Below are 20923 nucleotides of genomic sequence, written 5' to 3' on the forward strand. Positions count from 1 at the left end.
GTCGATGGATAGCCTCCCCATAGAGGAATACTATGTAAGTTTTGAGGTTTTCACGGCGATGACAATGAAGAAAGTCGTCTTCTGGGTTTAGGCACCGTGTATTCTTCGTTTTGGCCGACGTTTCGGAGGAACGTAGCGCCTCCATCTTCAGAGCAGTTGAATGGCTTGGAATGCGGAGAGCAGTAGCTGTGTGTGTCGATGGATAGTATTCCTCTATGGGGAGGCTATCCATCGACACACACAGCTACTGCTCTCCGCATTCCAAGCCATTCAACTGCTCTGAAGATGGAGGCGCTACGTTCCTCCGAAACGTCGGCCAAAACGAAGAATACACGGTGCCTAAACCCAGGAGACGACTTTCTTAATTTGAACTACTTTAAAACTTTGGCACGTCCGAGAAAGTGTCTTAGTTGAGGCAGCTAAGCACATAGAAAATCGTGGTCGAGTCTTCTGAGTCACGGCCCCGCAGATCGCCTGTCCTGCCTCTGCTTTGGGTGGGCATTCTCTGTCCCTTCAGGCAAACACTCGTATAGTAGACTATTGCCGGTTCCTTCTACGTCCTTTCTATTCATTATTCACTAATCATTTTGTCACGTGACTGAGTTAGTATAAACGGGTTTCGGATTGGTATGTGGACTTATTGTGTTCTTACATCTCGGAATTACATGTAGCTATGGCTCTGCACAGATCATCACAAACCACACTAGTTTTCTCAGCTTGTTACAGCCTCCAAAAGTCGTTGCCTAATTACAGTCTCCTAATACGGCCTTACGGCTCCAGAACTGCACTCTCTAACCGCCGACTCATGTCAAAGTCAAAGTCACGTTACGAGCGACAGTCAGTCTGCCAGTCAGTCTTGGTGTCAAGCTCCATCTGGGGCCCAAAACCAGATTTTTCAAAGTCAAAGTCACATTGCGACTGACGGTCAGTCAGACGGTAAGTCTTAGTGTAGAGCCCCATAACCAGATATTTATTACTGTTTGACAGTTATGGTCTTGTTTTTGTGAGGCGCCCTCTCTGAAGAGAGGACGGGTCTGTCTTTCGTATATGCTAATGACCCTTTCCAGGGCAGTCTTTCCCGGGTCCGAGTCCCTTGGAACTCGAGACCATATCTTACTGTCTCAGATTTGAGACTTCCCTTTTCTTCGCCTCCTACGACTTGCAAGGTCACGGTGGAGGTATTCGACCCCAACTCCATATGGGTTTTATGATCACAAAATCAAAGTCAAAGTCACAGATCAGATTTTTGTTCAAGCTGCCTCGTTATATAGCCTCGGGAAAGGCCGCGGCATAGCTCAAGCGGTTAGTCGCTGGCTTCTCACCGCGGCGGCCCGGGTTCGAGCCCGGGTCTGGTCAAGTGAGATTTGTGGTGGACAAAGTGGAGCTGTGGCATGTTTTCTCCGAGTACTTCGGTTTTCCCTGCCAATCTTCATTCCACCAAATTCTCCATCATCATAATCACCCGGTGCAGGTACATACAATAGGATAATCAGTTCCGTGTGGACCAAGCTGGACTCCCCACTCACTATGCGAATTTAATTATTTTAGCCTCGGTACGGACCGCACAGAAAACACCGCTTCCAACAGTTCTACTGCCATATGACGTCACTGCTGTAGCGGAGAGGTGTTTATTGCGTCGTCGCCTAGCAACGGGTGAAGTATTTGGTGACGAGGCGTGAATTGGCGTGACGTAACATATTGCACTTTTGCGTCCCTGTTCATTGTACCATTGCCTAGCAATGGCTGGCTCTTCCATTCTCCATATCACAATATCAGCATCCTACGCGATACAGTCGTTAAATTAGCACCAAATAAATAAACTGCACAATAATACGGCGGTAAACAATATAAAATAAGCTTCTTTGTAAGGTTTCGCATGTTTTACCCGCTGATTTGGGGTAAATAAAAATATTGTGGCATGTAGACCCGTTGCAAGGCAACGACCACGATTGAAACAGTTATACAACAGTCATTACTGAGAAACGGCTTCGCAAACAAGTATTTCTGAGCAGCAACAATTGGAAACAGCAATAGAGGAACGGTATTTTCTGTGTGGTCCGTGCCAAGATGTTATAAATAGAGCAGTTCGTGCGAGTCAGTTAGTTGAGAGTCAGAAGTTGGAGCAATGAGCTGGTGAGTCAGTCAAGGAACTGCTGAGGTTCAGTCGTTGTGAGCTGTTGCTGTAAGAAGCTGGTAGCTGAGGCCGGGGATATTTCGGGAACCCAGAGGAACGGGGGAACGTCCGCCTTTGGAAGGCGTTACCGAGCAACGGCTATTGAAGACGTGACTGTGGTTACTAATGTGTGTGTGTGTGTGTGTAATAGTGAATTGTAAGAAATAGTCGAAGAGTTCAATAAATCCAATTACCAATCCAAAACCCCGTCTATAATCAATTACGTGATAATATATTCTGCGATATAAAGGCGTTTATTCCAGACTACACGGCGCTATATCCCAGGAGGCAGAACTCTTCAAGCCACTGCTCTAAGAGTCTCAGATCCTGTTCATTTATATTTGTTCATAACTGCCATAATAAATTAATGATTTCATCGAGGAAAGGAATTCGTTTGGACTTATTCAGTTTACTAGTGGGACTAAGGACAACATGTAAGAACTCGCGTCTCTAAACATATGTTGCGACTGTTTTCGTTAAAATTGATTCTACAATTTACACTGACGTTTAGGACCGACTCCGAAGCAGTTTGAACACTAGATTAGCAGGCTACCCATCAGGACCTTCTAGAAGCCTAATGATTATTGCAGTAGGTTAGTGCTCAAAAGGTTCCTGTTTGTCCCGCAACCATTTTCACAGATCTTACAAGTATAAAACAACAGTACAAAGCGTGGTAGGATAATGGCAACCAATCACCTGAATACGGGAGAAGATAACTCTCGAAACGTCATACATATTATAATATACTACCTGAGTTAATGGATAATATGCAACATGATATTCGTGTAACGCAAGAACTCAGTATATTCCCCATATAAACCGATAATCGAGTCCCGGTCTCTGGATTATGAAGCAGTAGCGCTAACCAGTATGCCGATGCATTCGGTATTCATTCGTCAAATGAGAATTATAATAATAATAATAATAATAATAATAATAATAATAATAATAATAATAACGTATTCAGATATTCTCTTTAATCTTCAAAGCATCTGCAGCATAAATATTGAATGGGAAGTATGAACTGAATCAATCTGTGTTAAAATTCTTGCATGCGACCTGCATATGTTTCGTGACTTCCTGACCTCAACGGCGTTTGTACTGGGATGACTCGGAAGGCTTCGGTCTGCTGGTGCTGTCTGCTGGAATGTGTATGCAGAAAAGCCCGAAGTTGCAAAAGTAAAAAGCAAAGAGAAAGCGAAGCGGGTTGCCGGAAACAGGTAGAACATCACTCTTGCCTCGAATATAAGGGGAGTTCATAGAACTAATTATAAATTAAATAATTAAGACTACTTTCAACACTCCCTTATTACAATAAACAGACATAAAATTAGCATGCAATTGCCCAGTGCTGGGTAACAACCAAATTGGCGAGAAGTCAAATTTATATACAAAGGAAAATAACAGAGTGTGTTGTGGCTTTGGGATTCACTGTAAATAAATACATTAAATGCAAATTAAATATATGAATTGTAAATATAAATATGTTTTGAAGACTTATTGTTAAGAGAAATATGATATTAGCGCAGTCTCAACTCCATGAAGACTTCCCATTGCTTTTCTTCCTTAAAAGCGGTTTTGTTCAGGGTCCATGGTTCACTGTTGAGCATACATGTCCGAAAATGTGCTCATGACATCCTATCTGTTTAATTATCTCGTAAATGGCTATGACTTGCAGAGAAAATATACTAGACATAGCTTAAAACATGTGTTTAATTTCTTCCATAACGTTTGTTCTAAGAATAGTTTTTCTCTCGAACAGATATTGAGCTAGAAGCGCACAGCTAGAAGCGCAGATTTTCATGTTAAGTATCCGTCAATTTTTTCCCGTTCAAACGAAAATAAAATATCTCAACAATTTTTTGTGAAATTCTAAATTATTACATTTCCCCCAAATCCGCATAAATGGTGTGTAATTGCTCCATGCGTACAGATGAATGAGGGATTGAACAGCGCTATGAATTCGCTTAAAGCAAACTTTCCGTCACACTTCATTAAAATAACGCTTCTGCGTGCACTTTAGAGGTGTTCACAAGTACCTTCTTAATCTGGGTGCGCATTTTATGACGAATTTCGGATTCCGTTGCTATTGTTTCATTCAGCATTTATATAATTTGTTCTTTCAGCTTAATGTCCATGATATGTGTATTGGCCGTCTTAAAGTGCACTCAATCTCACACGTCACTTCACTACATGTTTCGGCATCACTGTGCCATCTTCAGGTGTGTTACTCACGTCAAGCTGATCGCCATCATGTGTCGTTTATAAAATTATCTAAAATGCACACTCTTCACTATCTATAACGAAATTTATATATATCAAAATTTGTTAATATCCATCATCTTACACGTCATAACTCAAACTCGCGTACTACGTCATTCTTCCACTATGGGAGTCGTTCATCCTATATTTTGTGTATACTGTGTCTTGTGATGTGTCCTTCTTCTTTGGCTGCGAGCGCTGTAATCTTTCAGTTTAAGTTTAGTACTGATGAACTACGAGTACATAATATCATATCTGATAATTCTTTAAAAATCCTCCCCGATTTGAGGAGGTGCTTGTGGCAAGACGTTGTTGAAAATTACGTACTGCATAAAGTAGTTCTACTTTCCCTACTTTTAATTCCTTATGTTTCACTCCACCTACCCCGAACGTTCAGAATTCTTATATTTAATTCCAATTGTCTCTTACGATCTCATGAAATACTGAAAGTTAATCTGTAATTCCATATTAGATACGAAAGCTTTTTTTAATCTCTGCGATCAGCATCTGTTTTTGCAAATGACTGATTTCCGAATGAGGTACATAATATTATGAAAATTTCCAAAGTGAAAGGTCTGTCATGAGACCGACCTACTTGGTTGAAGTCGTCTGTGGTGTTTCTAAATCTCTTGAAGAAAATTCTGGAATAATATATTAAAGACGGTCACAGCTACTTCATTCTATGCATTTCTCAATCCATAATCAACAATCATCCTCTTATTTGTAATTGCACATTACATAAGCCTAATGTGTGGAATTTGCAAACCGTTATTTAAAAAAAGAACAGAAATGGACTTCAGCTCAAATGATAGAATTCTGCTTCAGAATGAGCCCAAGAAGTGCATCACCCATGGTCACAGATGTACTTAATTTAATAACAATGTATTATAGTATAATTTTTATTGTAAATGTACAGGATGGAGGAGTTGTCCTTAAACCTGCAACTTCTGGCACTTTCCGGCATTGTTGAGCCACCGTTTGTTTCTGGCAGCCTTTGGAAGAGGTCTCTGTTCTCGCTGTACATGGTGACATCGGTTCTCGTGTTCATACCCGTGCTACTTGGGGAACTGCTGGCCTTGTACCACTTCTGGGGAGATCTCGTGGTCATCACCAACAACGTGTTTACTTTAGTTGGGAACCTCACTTTCTACGGAGAGGCACTCTACATTATCGCCCGTAGGGGGGAATTTATGATGCTCATGAAGAAGCTCCAGGACATGCTGGAGCACATGCCTAGGTTTGTTTACACAAATTTTCAAAATCAGAGTTGTCCTCAAAAGAGAACTCAGCCAGATATAAGGCCTAAAGGACTATCTGGCAGAAATGTTCCGTATTGGTTGATTTGTGACCTATGTAAACCTTTAATATACCAGGTTAAAATACAAAGCTGTCCTTGCGCTTAAGCGCTATGTTACGAAGATAGTGCAGAGCTCCACCCATTCTTCATTTTGGAAATGGACAGACGTAAGAGATCAGCTTTAGGCTCTGGGCATATGTTGAACTGCAATGTGTGATAAATACATCTCTGTAACAAATAATTTCACAGGATCGGTTCATCTAAAATTTATAATAGCAAGTATGGTTTCTTTATTTGCACTAATGAAACGCTTGGCTGAAGTTCACATAATGGATTAATATCTGTCCACTACTTCTGAGAAATCAGTCGTACATTGGCATGTTCTAGTTCAAAACTTACCTAGTTCATGATGTAGGAATATGTTAATTTTCTTATATATTGATTTGCTTCATTCTTGTGGCTTTATATCTGTTTCTTGGAGAGTTGAACATGACAGAGAAGCTCCTGTCCTTCCATTAGGGATTGTGTGAACAGACAGAGTATTTATTATTGAGAAGGCAGAAATGTAACAATGTTTTAGAAAGGAGTATTCCAGTGGTTTTATTAATTATTGGAGACGTTTCATTTGACATTTTTGCTAGCCATAAACACGAAACAAGAAGATCTTACGATAAACACTCGTAGTATATGGGGCACAATGGGTTCCAGATATGTCTAGAGCTGCTTGTATTTAAAACTAAGTACTGTTTAGCAAGGGAACCCAATTGTTTCACGTAAGATTCTTGTACCGACGAAGTTGTTTTAATTAATTAATTAGGGACACTTCTAGTTCAAATATGTGACTTATTTCGATCTATATCAGTGGTCTTTATTTACGACGCAACTTGTATAGCTCTGGCTTACGTCTTACTCCCTGGTCATTTATTTATACAGAAACCAACTCAAAAAATGTATATGATAGGGAAGTGATCAGTAACAGGGTAGATAAACAATAAAAGCGCTCAGCACATCAATTTATGATTTATTCAGCATAGCAGTGAAGTCTCCGCATCCTGAAATTACTGTCATTTGAAATTCACTTTGAGACTTGGATCAATTTATTTGCTGGCCGAAGACCCATATATGCAGCATTCAGGAAGCATACTGAAGTGTCTAGCCATTATGCCACGGTACTCCTGACAGCCTCCAGAGTCTTAAAAGTTGTCTTCCATAATCCGTTAAATGTCATGCCATCGTCACCTCATATTGTTCCTATTTGAGGATAACTTTCTTAGTGTACGGCCTATTGACGCTTGCGATGCCTTGTTAGTAGATAGTGTGGGTGGCGGGAGCTTCGCTCTGATGAAGGAGAATTAAGAAATAGGCAAGTTCTATGTTATGGCGAGATGCGTCATCCAGGAGTGAAGGAGTTTCCAGTTCAAAATTTGTCTTCGTTAGCCAGGACTTCACAGAGGAGCAAAAAATGCGAGAATCACATTCTTAAAGGCCACGTAGTAATTCGTGGCTTGAGGTTGGACTACGAAGAGATCTCCAGTTCACCTCTGATGGCTTGAAGACCTTTTGGTTATCAGAATGACACACAAGCATAGCCTTAAAGCTAAAATTCCCTGAAGCATTTGACGCAAGCAGCTAGTTTAGCCTGACTTTCATAGGTTTATAGCCTGGCAAAATAATGTCATCCCTGGTGATTCACATTCTCTTGGTCTTCTTCCGGAACAGACACAGTCTTGTCAATACTGGAAACCCGACGAGGGAGATGCTCTTCCTAATCCTTCAGTTCTGAAAAGTGAATCTTAATTTCCTTCTTTATCTGCACTTGCAGCTACCCATTGCCTAACCAGACTTTAGATTTCGGTTAAAAGAACGTAATAGGCCGTGAAGGCCCATAGGGTTTTGAGACGTCTAGGCTCCTCTAGACAATCGGCTCACAGATGGCGGTAAGTTTACGCGCCGGCCGCGCGTTACTCCCCAGGAAAATTCCTGGTACTCATTTCTGTTAGAAGCTGAGTCGACCCCAGGGCCATAGTGAGGTTTGAAAGAATAGGTGAATTGAAAAAAATCCACCTCATCGGGAATCGAACCCGGGGCCTTCCGGTTTGTAGCATAGTGCCTCAACCAACTATGCTAGCGCGTAGCCCCGCCCCCATCTGTGTTTTTTTTCAATTTGTGTATCATGAAGTTTCTGCTACTCATCTCAATATCTAGCTCTGTGCCCCTGACCCAGGCCTGGCGCTGAGCAGAAGATGATCGCTGAAAAGGCCACGAAACGCAGCCGGGTTCTCACTTGGAGCATGCTGGTCATGGTGTACATGGTGCCCTTCAGCTGGAGCATGTCTCCTCTTGTCGGCATGCTCTTCTCGAACGGCGAAGACATTCCAGAGAAATCCGTTCTGCTTGAGGACGAGGTTGAGGCATTCTGGAAGAGCCTTATATCTGTTATGTGGTTGCCTCTACATGACATAGAGTCCCCTGTCAAGGAGATTATTTACGTATGCCAGGTCTTTGTGTTCCTCATCACGGCAACCTACTACATTTCGGTGAACACCGTGTTCGTGTCCTTCATTGTGCAAACCACTGGCCAGTTCGAGATCCTCCTAGCCACAGTGCATGAAATGGATGACGCCGTGGCGTCATGGGACCTCGCGCCTCCTGGAGTAACTGGGGACTCCACGGATACTGTTCTAGTGGATGTGTTCGGGAGTAAGGAAACCAAGACAATGGCGCTGAGGTGGTTGCATCGAAGTGACGACCCGAGCAAACTGCGCTCCTACTTTCTGGATGTCATACGTCATCATCAGGCAATCATCGGGTGAGTATCGCACATCGTCATTAGGGTCACATGTTTCGTGGGTTTCCTTGAAGACTCACAACAAAAATCCTTTATTCTGGAATGTAACTAATAAGTAGCAATAACTGTAGGTTAGAGAACGTAACACAACATTCACCGAGCACGATGGCTCAGTCGGAGATGTTTCTCATTGTATTCGGGAGGTGTCCGTTTTGCAATTAGGCCCGAACATTATTTTATCCTGAGACACTTAACGGCTTTTCACAGTTTCATGCAGATGGATATAATTGTCTCTGATTATACCACGACGGCGTTCTTCTGTATTCTTCGCAATTACCTAGTTATTTACTTATCATCCTAACACTCGACCATGTACAGTCTGAGATACTGACAATCTCGTGGTCTGTATTTCGAAAGCGAACTATACCGACAGAGCGACCGCCGCTTGTCAGCGAAGTTAGTGCCAACTTTAGCGGATAGAGGGGTGTCATGTGATCTGTGCAAAGGATCCTCACGGTCGTTAATCTCGGTTTTTTAGACCGGAGCCACTATTTCCTTGAAATGGCTCCTAAATTATCCTCACGAGGCTGAGTGGACCCAGTTCCAGACCCACTACTACTCAGAATACCTGGTAGCGCCGGAAATCGAACCCGGGACTTCTGAACTGTCGGCAGGAGCTGTGAGCACTAAGCCATAGGGGCGACCGTCGTCAGATAAACCATAAATAAAATATGTTAAGACAATTCTTGCTAAGGTGACCACTCCATACAAGTTACATTTACCATGCAGTTTAGTGACAATGACGAATGAGCCACTGAGGATAAGCATGTGATATCTGGTATGCAAGGAAACCGGAAATACATCTGAGGACAGGGATGTGACACGGTGCAGTTCTCTGCACCTATTTCTGCTTGTTTCTTTTACCAGTCGGTCCTGAACACTGAGGCTGTACGTTCTTCCGGGACGTCAGTGAACTTCTGACGGACTACACAAACGTCACTTCCAAAAAGTTAACACTCTTCACTTTAACCATTTTAAAAATTATAAACTTGGCCTTGGAGCAGTATTTGAGATGCATGTCTGATGACATTAAAGTGGTGTTAATGTATACTAATGCCAATTATACATCAAAATATTTCATTATACTGTAAAATTATGCATGCTATATCGCAATTATTATTGCATATTTTCCTGTTATTTCCCTTCGAAAAAGTTTGGTTTTAGTTATTTATATGGCTATAATTATACTGACATGATCGCGGGTCTCAAGGGGCTTGACTCCAAGATGACCTGATTGGCGGTAAACCGCCGTTCTTAAAGTAACACAGTTGCCCATTATTGCCCAGTGACTGTGGTTACCTCTTTCTGAAGGTGCAAACAGGGTAGGTGTCTCCTCTCTCACCTGAGGACGGAAAGAGATCCAGTTCTTCTCTAGTTTTTAGAATATTGGGCGATGGACGAAGTTCAAAAACGCAGTCAATCTGAGGTTTCGTTCTCAGTTGACTCGTGCAATGTACACGTATTTAGCGACACTGTCAGCAACTCCAAATTTACAGCGTCGAGCAACAAGAGGAACCTCCATAAAGGTATCGACATTATATCTACACATGAACTAAGTGCTTGAACTGATTAAACAGCCACTTAACTAATTTACCAATTAACTTATACAGTAGGATGGCATCATATAATTTAGTAAGTACACAGTGTGTCCAGGTTCTGTTAAGACTATGTTCATTAAAAACACAAGACGTGAATTATTTTCAAAATTTCACTCTTTTTATTCAAAATAGTCTCCTTCTGAATCAATACATAGCTGGAACCGATTGAAAAGTTTTCGAAAACAGTCACTATACTACTTTTGTGGAATCGCATTTAAAACTGCGGTACATTCCCTCTGGATGTCCTGGACGGTGTCGTGACGGTCTCCTTTCATTGCCAACTTAACTTTTGGGAACAACCAGAAATCTGCTGGAGCCAAATCTGGCGAATACGGAGGATGATCAAGGACTGTGATCCCTATTCTGGCCAAAAAATGGCGTACAATCTTCGATTTGTGGGGTGGGGCATTGTCGTGGAGGAGCGACTAGGAACCTTGCTCTCGATATTCAGGTCGAGTTCGAAGAATTCTCCCCACAAACGATCTAGGATTCCGAGATAATAATCACAATTCACTGTTTGACTTTCTGGCAGAAATTCCTTGTGAATGATTCCTTTGGAATCGAAGAAAACGGTTAGCAGTGTCTTTACTAGACTCTTTTGCATGCGCACTTTCTTTGGTTTCGGCTTCTTTGGGCTCAACCACGCTGCACTCTTCCGCTTTCTGAGAGGATCTTATTGAAAACACCATGTCTCGTCACCAGTAAAAATAGATTTTATAAATTTTGTATCACTTCGGGCCGACCGTAACATGTCTTTGCAGTGCGACTCCTTCTCGGCTTTGATGCACGTGGAGCGCCTTCAATGTCCTCCCTGCCGCCACGAAATACAGCGTACCATCGAAAAATGTTCGAGCTACTCAAACAATCACTACCGTACACACTTTTCATCATTTCCTACTCTTCTCTGGCTGTTTTGCCTAACTTCAAACATTATTATTATTATTATTATTATTATTATTATTATTATCATCATCATCATCATTATTATTATTATTATTTTACAGCCCTTTGTTGGGCCTTGGCCCCTTTTTTAGTTTCTTGATCCTATACATAGTCGGTAGGACTCCTTGGAAGGGAATCAGCCCGTCTCAAGGCCTCTACCTACACACAGAATAAACGCACACAAAACAGACATCCATGCTTTGAGCGGGATTCGAACCCACGATCCAAGTGTTCGAGCGAGCGAAGACAGTTCATGCCTTAGACCGCGCGGCCACTGTGATCGGCAATACAAAGTTATAAGAGTTCTCGAACCAGCTTGCTCGGTACATTCTGTACTCATTTTACATAGTGACGTAACGACACTGTTTGTCGTGAGTACAGTAATAAGACATTTTATTCCTCTGACCGCAGATTCTCCAAACAACTGAACGACTTACTCAGTCCACTGCTCTTCATCTATTTCTACAGTGCCCAAATTATGATGTGTGTCATGGCCTTCCAGATGGTGCTCGTGAGTTGTGCATGTTCAATTACTGATAATGCTCAGACATTTCGACAAGCTTATAGTAAAATCACTTACTTTATTTCTCTAAGAAATTACAGAATAATGTTGTGTGCAGCCGTAAATTATTGTCCACCTGAATCAGGTTTTTAATACCAGTCTCAGTAGCACGAATTTAGTATTTCTGTACTCTCATTTGTAGTTTCTATAGCCAATCTTCCAAACTGGAGTCGTGAAATATTATAATGTTCTAATTCCTGGAGACATCAGTCATAAGAATTTGAGTCAGATCCATGGGTCAGAATATTAAATACGATGGCTTATTCTGCTATCACGTTAGACAGTAAATGTTTCACATGGTGTCAGAAATTAGACCACAAAAAAAATGTAGGTACATCAGAATGTCAGAAAATGTGTCTATGTATGTCACCTTTATATTTAACTGTACTTAAATGTGAATGTGAGACAAATGTTGCTCTATTGCTCTACTGTTTTAATTCTATTACTAGACAGACAATCGGGAAGTCCTCTGTACATCCATCGTCATAAATGAGAGGTAAAGTCCCTAATTTTGTGGCCAATCCAGTGTTCTCACAGCTGTGACTATGAAGAACACTATTTATGGGTTGTGACGCCGTGTAGTCTCGTAGTAATTCATCAATATTTCGGATGAGCTTGCTGCCTAAATCTTCAGGATTGAACGGTACCCCGGACAAGCAAGCAGCAAATAGAGTAGCTTGCTCTTTGCTTGCTTGACTTACTCTTCAATCCTTAAGATGGAGGCAATACGTTCCTCTGAAAAGTCGGCAGACTTCTATCAGATGACACGGCGTCACATCCCGGAAGACAGTACTTCTTTTAATCACGTTGAATTAAAAATGCATTAATAAGGACAAATTCTTCGTCATTAAATGGGCCAGTGGCGAGTCTTTGTGAACACAACAACGAACATTCCGCTGCCATGAAACACTTCTTTTTCAGTTGACCTAACCCTTCCAGCCGCACTACGGCCCTGGGGTCGACTCAGCCTCTAACAGAAATGAGTACCAGGAATTAATTAAACAATTCTCCTGGGGAGTAAAGCACGGCCGGTGCGTAAGGCTAACAACCTTACCGCCATCTTTGAGCCGATTGTCTGGATAATGTGGGACCCTCAACGTCTCACAAGCCTGTGGGCCTTCACGGCCTGGTACAGGGATAGCTTTACTTCAGTTCCATGCTTTGTCACTAGTTGTACAAAAATTGCTTTCGTAGAAGCGCGTATGGGTGTCTGTTCTTGTTGGACGGAACATGCTTGCAGTCACGGATCCGAGTTTCAGAAGGAAACCACATTCCTAAGGCAGTAATTCTCAGCCGGTGGGGTGCGTTACATTGGTAAGACTAGAAGACCGGCAAAGAGGGACGTCAAGTCAGGAAAATAATTCAGTCACACAAATTCAGTAGCACGCGTCATTCTTGCATCTCATAAGTAATCCATTATGAACCCAGATATGTACTCTTCTTATAGAGTAATTTTAATTTAATATATTAATAAAATTGTTAAATTTTAAGGTATTAAGAGTTTTTATTAATCACAGATATAAAAATCAACTTGATTGTAAGAATTCAGTTCTTGGAAAATGAAGGTTTGTGTTTACTATGACTGATAACGCTGTCTTGATAAAATTATCAATTCTAAAATTAAGGCTAGTACGTCTATCACAGCGACGGAGCATTCGTGTTAACCGTGTCTGCCCGACTAACGCTTCGAGAATTGAAATAAAAATGTTAAGTTCGTGGTTCAGTAGTACTCCACATATCAGCTGGGGGACCCAATAGATAATGCATCTTCTGCCACCTCTATCCACCCAGTGACAGACTTGCTAGTTATTTCCCTGCGGCTCATGCTGGCCGCCTCTGGGAGCAGGAGCAATTAAGAGAGACATGACATAGTATAGCCTTGAGGAGAGGAGGGAATGTACATACGAAGATATTCAATAAGAAGTTCTGGGAAGTACTGATCGCCTACTTCCCTTTCCCTGCAATTTGAGAATCTGATACTTTAAGTAGAAAGAAATGTTTAGTGTGTATGTGTAAGCAAAGGCAAAGCTACCCTTGTAACTGGCCGTGGAGGCCCATCGGGTTCTGAGATGTCGAGGCTCCATAGTCGGCTCACAGATGGCGGTGAGGTCAGCCTCAGGTGCCGGCCGCGCTTTACACCCCAGGAAGATTCCTGGTACGGATTTCTGTTGGAGGCTGAGTCGACCCCAGAGCCATAGTGCGGCTGGAAGGATTAGGGCAGTTGGAAAAAGAATCCATTTACTCATCGGGAATCGAACTCGCGACCTTCCGGCTTGTAGCATAGTGCCTCAGCCAACTACGCTACCGCGTAATGAAATCAATAAAACAATATAGTTTGGGAGGCTTCAGTATTGGTATCACTGACGGGAATGATTTATGAAGTACACTGTTGAGATGACATACCGTATAAGTCATCTCAACAGTGTACTTCAGCGTACAGTGTACGTATAAGTTATACGTGCCAAGTTTCTTGAAGATTGGTTCTGGCATACAAGTAATGTTAAGGTTATTACGTCAACAGTATGACAGGCTGCAGTGTTGGTATTACTGATGGGAAGGATTTTATGATGTATGCCATTGAAATGACCTGGTACTACTGATGAGAGGGATTTATTAAGTACGGCGTTGAGATTGTCGTTACGTAAATATCAAGGCTCATGACGACCGTTTGATACATTCGAGTGATATTAAGGGCATTCCCTCAAAAGTATGAGGGAGCCGTGATAGCTTGCTGCGGGCTGGAGGAGTAGGAGTTCGAGTCCCGGCGGGGCAAGAATTTTCACTTCTCCGTGTCGCCCAGACCGGCTATTGGGTCCACCCAACCTCCTATACAATTGGTACCTGGGGCTCTTTCCTCGGGGGTAAAGCGGTAGGGGCGTGAACCTGAACACTCACCTCCAACTAGTGCCGAGGTCAAGAAAATGTGGATCTATACATCCACTCCCCTATACGTCTTCATGGCGTAATGCTTAATTAGTTAAGTACAGGGACAACTTTACCTTATCTTTTACCTCAAGAGTATGAGAGGCTATAGTGTTGGTATTACTGACGAAAGAGATTTATGCTCTACGCCATTGGGAGGGCCTCAGGCGGCATCGTATATATACGTACGTACCAAATTTCATGAAGATTGATACAGACGTTCAAGCAATATTAATGATTTGTCCCAGAGTACCAGGAATCTTCCGGGGGCGGCCGGCGTGTAACGCTGGCAACTTCGCCGCCATCTGTGAGCCGATTGCCTAGGAAAGGTGGCAGCCTCGACGTCTCACAACACTATGGGCCTCCAGGGTCTGTTACAGGGATAGCTTTACCTTTTTTATACAAAAAAAATATATAAATTTTGCCTTAAGTTAAGTCACGATCCGTTACTTCCGCCATCTTGTCAGTTCACTGTTCACTATCATTTGACGTTACAAAGTCTGAGTTTCAAAATGCCCGAAGTGGGTCTGCTTTTGCATCGCCTTAGTGAGTGAGGACTATATTCGACTTGACCGAACTTGATTCGGATATTGTGCCACAAGCGTTATACTGCCAATTATATATTCTTACTGTACTGTATGTCCGATACGCGTGGTGTATGGGGGCCGAAATGTGGCCCTTGCACCGGTTCCACTAATTTCAAGGTACGCCACTGCGTTCTTCTTGATATGGTTAATTTAAAAGATTGTTTATGAGGAAAACTATATTATGATCTAAAAACACATTTACATGAGACGAAGCTTATATGTCTTCGGAGTCTATAACAAATATTCAAGCCTTCTAAACCCTACCAGTGCCTCTCTCAGCTGCATATGCCGAATAAAGGACCAAATACTGAAACGTGTTTACTTTCATGCAGACTTGGGGGCAACAAAACAATTTTCTTAAATTCCTCTTTGGGCTCCTCTGCGTTCTGGCCGGTCCTTTCTTCTTCTGCTGGCAAGGAAACGCCCTCATTGAGAAGGTATTTGCAAGTTGTCAGTGTCCTTTAAATCAATAAAATATTTTAAAAGCATGTAGGCTCTTTTGCTCAGATTTTCAAATCATAATATACAGAGTGTCCCAGGTGTTTGGTGCCATACTTCAGAAGCGTACTGAGGTTCCATATAGAACAAATCTGAAATAGGAACCCATGTCCACAAACGTAAAATAGCAGCGCTAGGGCGGCATTTAATATCATTCTGTTTAAACTTGGCGCCTCAATGTCGAAGAGCATGCACAGGCATATTACCCCCTCCAAACTCTTAAGACTCACCTGTTAGAGTAGATGTTGGAATTGGCGCCCTCCATTTTCAATGCATGCGTTACATCAACGAAAGGAACTTTGGCGCACCCTTTCAAATATTCCAGGTGTCTCAGGGATATCGTCACATGCAACAAGTATTCTGGCCAACAGCTCGAATTCATTATCTACAGAATTTTCAAATGACCCCAGACGAAACAGTCTAGAGGTGTCAAGTCTGGGGATCGGGGTGGCCAAGGCACTGGGCCTCCTCTTCCTACCCAACGACCATGACAAGCAGCATCCAGGTAGTCTCGTGATACAATGCTGAAGTGTGCCGGCGCTCCGTCATGCTGTGTCCATATTTGTCTGCGCACAATCAGTGGCACGTCTTCTAGCAAAGTCGGAAGGATACGTTCCAGGAACATCTTATAAAAGGGCCCACTGAGTCGCGGTGGTAGGAGGAAAGGCCCAATCAAGTGATCGCCAATGATGCCCGCACAGACATTGACAGAAAATTGCGCCTGGTGGTAACCAACTACAGTAACGTTGGGGTTTTCGTCAGCCCAAACGTGGCTGTTTCCACAGTTGAGCCAGCCATCCCTTGTAAACTGCGCTTCGCCTGTGAAGAACACGTGATTCAGGAAGTTGGGCTGATGTCAACACTGGTTCAGTATCCACTGACAAAATTGAACTCGCGCTACGAAGTCAGCTGGACCTACGTCGTGTACTCGCGTTGGATGATACGGATAAAGCTGCTGGCAGTGCAGGATCCTCCAAACACTTGATTTTGATGTCCGCTACAATCTTGGCAATGGCACGAGTGCTGCTGGATGGCTGTCCCTCTATGCAATGCAGTTCGACATTGAGGCGCCAAGTTTANACGTGCAAATACGTTACTGGGTACACTGTTGAGAGCAGGTCGCGGCAGCTGCGGCCGACACCAAAAGGACCCATCGGCTCAAATCCACCGATCTCAACGTGTGGCTTCCAAATATCGTCATGCAGCCCTTCACAAGCCCCACTCCTTTTCATACACATCTGACGGCGCATGAGCAATGAAATGTTACCCAACGTGTGGGGCCGTGCCATAGCTCAAGCGGTTAGTCGCTGGCTTCCCACCGCGGCGGCCCGGGTTCGATCCGGGGGTCTGGTCAAATGGGATTTGTGGTGGACAAAGTGTCGCTGAGGCGGATTTTCTCCGAGTACTTCGGTTTCCCCTGCCAATCTACATTCCACCAAATTCTCCATCATCATAATCACCCGGGGCAGGCTACAATAGGCCAATCAGTGGCCGCCGTGCCGACTGGCCCCAGTTGGACTCCAAGGCCCACTAAGCGAATTAAACCTCATAGGCACTATACTCATATAGCAATGATAGGTAATAGGCGACCAGAAATGTTTTCTTTTTCATAGAGGGTTAGTGACCAGTAGTAATCGGTCCCTCTCCTCGTCGAAGTGGCTGCCACACATCAACACAGAAAGAACAGAAAAGGGTCCCGACGAAACCCGGAACAATGATTGGCTGTGATGCTGAGGATCAGCAGCAATTTACACGACCGACAGGTTTGACACAGAATTGCAGCTTTACTTGCTTTGTTATGTTGGTGTGAAATTTCAATGTCACTGTTTCTGTATGCAGAGCGCGGAAGTGGAGCGCGCTGTGTCCGGGTCTGGGTGGTATAACCGCTCGGAGAGCTTCAAGCGGATGGTGCGATTAGTTATTGCGAGGGCCCAGCGCCCAGTCAGTCTCACGGCGGGAAAACTGTACATTGTGTCCATGGAAACGTTTGCTAAGGTAAGCAACCGCACACACACACACACACACATATACAGAGTGTTTCACGACTTTAGGGCATAACTGCAGGAGGTGATTTCCTAGGTCTTTGTGATCCAAAAAGTTCATATAAACATGTGTCCGATTTTGGACGGTTACGGAGTTATGACCGTTTCAAACTCAGAATGGAAGGTAACGATTACTGACAATAAACGGAACAAAATAATAAACCAGCATAATACATGACACATTTAAAGTATGAATGTAAAGTTAACTTCGTGAAATTACCTTTAATTTGAATTGAATGGTGCTTAAAGCTGATTTTCGAAAATGCCACCGCCGGCCGCAACACAGGCTGCCGCTCGGTTGTGAACCGCGCCGGACATACCAACCCACCCCACCTTAGGTACCTCTCAAGTGTCGAGATAACGAGAACGCTTTGTCTGTAGATCGCTAAAAATAGCGACCCTCCAGCTGACAGACGCGGTTCACATGAGGGCGTGTACGGGAATGAAAAAACGGTCATAACTCCGTAACCGTCCAAAATCAGACACATGCTTATATGAACTTTTTTGATCACAAAGACCTAGGAAATCACCTCCTGCAGTTATGCCCTAAAGTCGTGAAACATCCTGTATATAGCATAAAATAAACAGTCTGTAACATACGCTCTTCTGTCCATCGCGCTCTGTATCTCGGAAAACCATCACTGTGGATAAGAGCAAATACCAAAGTTGTTCGTTTCTGGTAGGAAAATTCAGAACAGTGTCAAGTTTACTGTTACACGCATTAAGACCGAGTCAATTTCTTTCCCCATTCTGTCCGCCGCGATAAAAGCATTTTGACTGTGACAAGAGGGAGCCGGGATGGCGCAGTCCGTATAGCGACTGGTTAAGGGATGGATGACCAAGGGGTGGGAATTCGATTCCCGGTAGGGTAAAGAATTTTCTCCACATTATCCAGACCGGCTCTGGGGCCCACCCAGCCTCCTATTCAATGGGTACTGGGGCCTCTTTCCCTGGGGGTAAAGCGGCAGGGGCGCGAAGCTGACCGTTCACCTCCAACTAGTGCCGAGGTCAAGAAAATTTGGATCTCCCCACTCCCCCCATACGCCTCCATTGCGTAGTGCTTAATTAGTTAAGCACAGGGACAACTTTACCTTTATAATTTCACAGTGACCATGGTAACGGAACGTGTTTGGAAGGCAACACAAATAACGTGCGAGTTCAAGAATCTAGAGACATTATGAGTAAATAAATACCAAGGGCAACAAAAACTAATCCTCAAATTGCAGTGCAAATTCTTCTGCATGGATACGGCACTCGCATATATATCGTTTTGATGACGTTCAAAACACATTTCCTTACCACGGTTATTGTAAATATATGAAGGTTATGTAGGCCTACTCACTGATGTTGCGGCCAAATGCTTTTCTTATTAATGAAAATATGGGAAAATAAATTGCCTTGTACTCTAGACCAATGAATGTATAAGCGAAATTAATCATTTTCCCGGATTCTCTCTTCAGTAGAAAAAAATCGGTTTCCCATTCACCATTTTTCTACAACTTGCCATGTGAGAGGAACACAATGAGATGAACGGATGTTTGGCCACTATACAAAGACCGTACTTCCATCATGCTTCTAGTGAAATTCCAAAATAGCAGTGTTGTTTTAAAAGGGCTGTGTCCTTCTGGTCATCGGTTCTCCCAGTTCTGTGCGATCATATACGCTTTCAGAATGTTTAAAATTTAAAACTATCTTGAAATGTCTTCCTGTCACTCAGGCAAACACAGCTGAACAAAACCAGTGAAAAGGCGCACTGCTTACTATCTGTCTTTTGCTATGCATGACATCTGCCTCTTATCTCTTCTAGATGCTGAACACGGTGTATTACTATTTCGCAGTGCTGAAGCAACTTCATGAGAAATGATGTCATAACAAGGCAGCTTGAAAGCAGAGTTCTGTTAGTAACTGCTTATAGTTGGCTCGGGTGTGTTAGCCGGGCTATAGCGAGTATGCCATCAATTGCATAATATGGGGTTTTGATATATGGGTAGCTCAGGATAGTACTGGTAGATTGAGATTCCTCTCGATGGGTCACTTCATGGGAGGAGATACATAGCAATCACAGCAAGAGGCACTTTGTTTCACCATTCATTCAGTAACTTTATTGAATTTTACAGCACAATGCAATTATGCTCACTCGTGCTGTTGTCACTGTGGGTATAAATCAAAGTTGCTTTAGTTTATAAATCAGAAGCGACCTGTTTTGATAACTTTAAATTTGAACTTGGGGGCAAAAAAACTGCCAATAAACACATCCTTCTCCTACTAATTCCAAAATGTAAGGCCTTTGTTTGTTTTGGATTTGGTCAGGTGCAGTTGGTGTTGGTATAAGTACAAATATTCATCAGTTTTGTAGTACATAGATTCTCAAAAACATATGCACTTCTGCCAACATACAGGCGTTAGTAACAAAAGAGAAGATTAAAGGAAGGTAAATGCAGTGCATGAACAGTGTTGCGGTAAAATAACAAGTGGATAAAGAAGATATCTCAAGAGCATAACTGATTAAGTACAGTGGGACATCAACTGCTTCATAAATTGGAAAATGTTATAGTACTGTAACTGAATAAAGAACAGGATTCTTCAATGTACAATTGTTCTTTATACTGTATTACTCCACAAAAACTGCACTGCAGTGTGAGGTCTCACCTTTTACCATACATATTATGAAATATAAATTGAAAGATGTAGAGGGACTGGAAAACTTATGGTTGTACTTTAACAGAATAATTTTTGAATGGTGGAAAGAATGTATTCGATACATTAGGATAAAATCAGTACATAGTCATTTTGGACAAAGGCCATTGTTGGAGCTTTTATGTCTAAGGATACATATCTGTAACTAACAAACTTGGCTGGATGTTGTATTCAGTAAATGCTACAGCAAGAAGCAATCTTATAATCTGACCACACACACACACACACACATATGCACACATATCGCAAATATCTGAAGATTACTCTTGGTTACAATTTTAGTACTTGGCTACAATTTTGGCCCAGTCTACCATTCAAGCTACTCAGTATAGTGGAATGTTTATGTCGTAATACAATAGTTGAACATGGAAATGTCAATTACTTCAGTCAAAAACTTATTACTTTAAATTATTAAAGAAAATCTACTATATTACTCTGCGGTCAGGGAATAAACGTGACTAGTGTGGAGACAAGCCAGTTGGCTGTTCTCCCACT

General features: G+C 42.6%; 1 protein-coding gene across 1 annotated transcript; it reads left to right on the forward strand.

The window, feature by feature from the left end:
* The first annotated feature begins 2125 nt into the window (after nucleotides 1-2125).
* On the forward strand, nucleotides 2126-19624 carry LOC111866846 (odorant receptor Or2). The gene is made up of 7 exons (XM_023856161.1): nucleotides 2126-2133; nucleotides 5352-5672; nucleotides 7957-8541; nucleotides 11532-11631; nucleotides 15524-15628; nucleotides 17529-17684; nucleotides 19539-19624. Exons 1-7 carry the CDS (start codon nucleotides 2126-2128, stop codon nucleotides 19593-19595), a joined length of 1332 nt encoding a protein of 443 aa, XP_023711929.1. The 3' UTR covers nucleotides 19596-19624.
* Nucleotides 19625-20923: the final 1299 nt, after the last annotated feature.

Source organism: Cryptotermes secundus, unplaced genomic scaffold, assembly GCF_002891405.2.
Source record: "Cryptotermes secundus unplaced genomic scaffold, Csec_1.0 scaffold643, whole genome shotgun sequence".
Classification (NCBI taxonomy): domain Eukaryota; kingdom Metazoa; phylum Arthropoda; class Insecta; order Blattodea; family Kalotermitidae; genus Cryptotermes; species Cryptotermes secundus.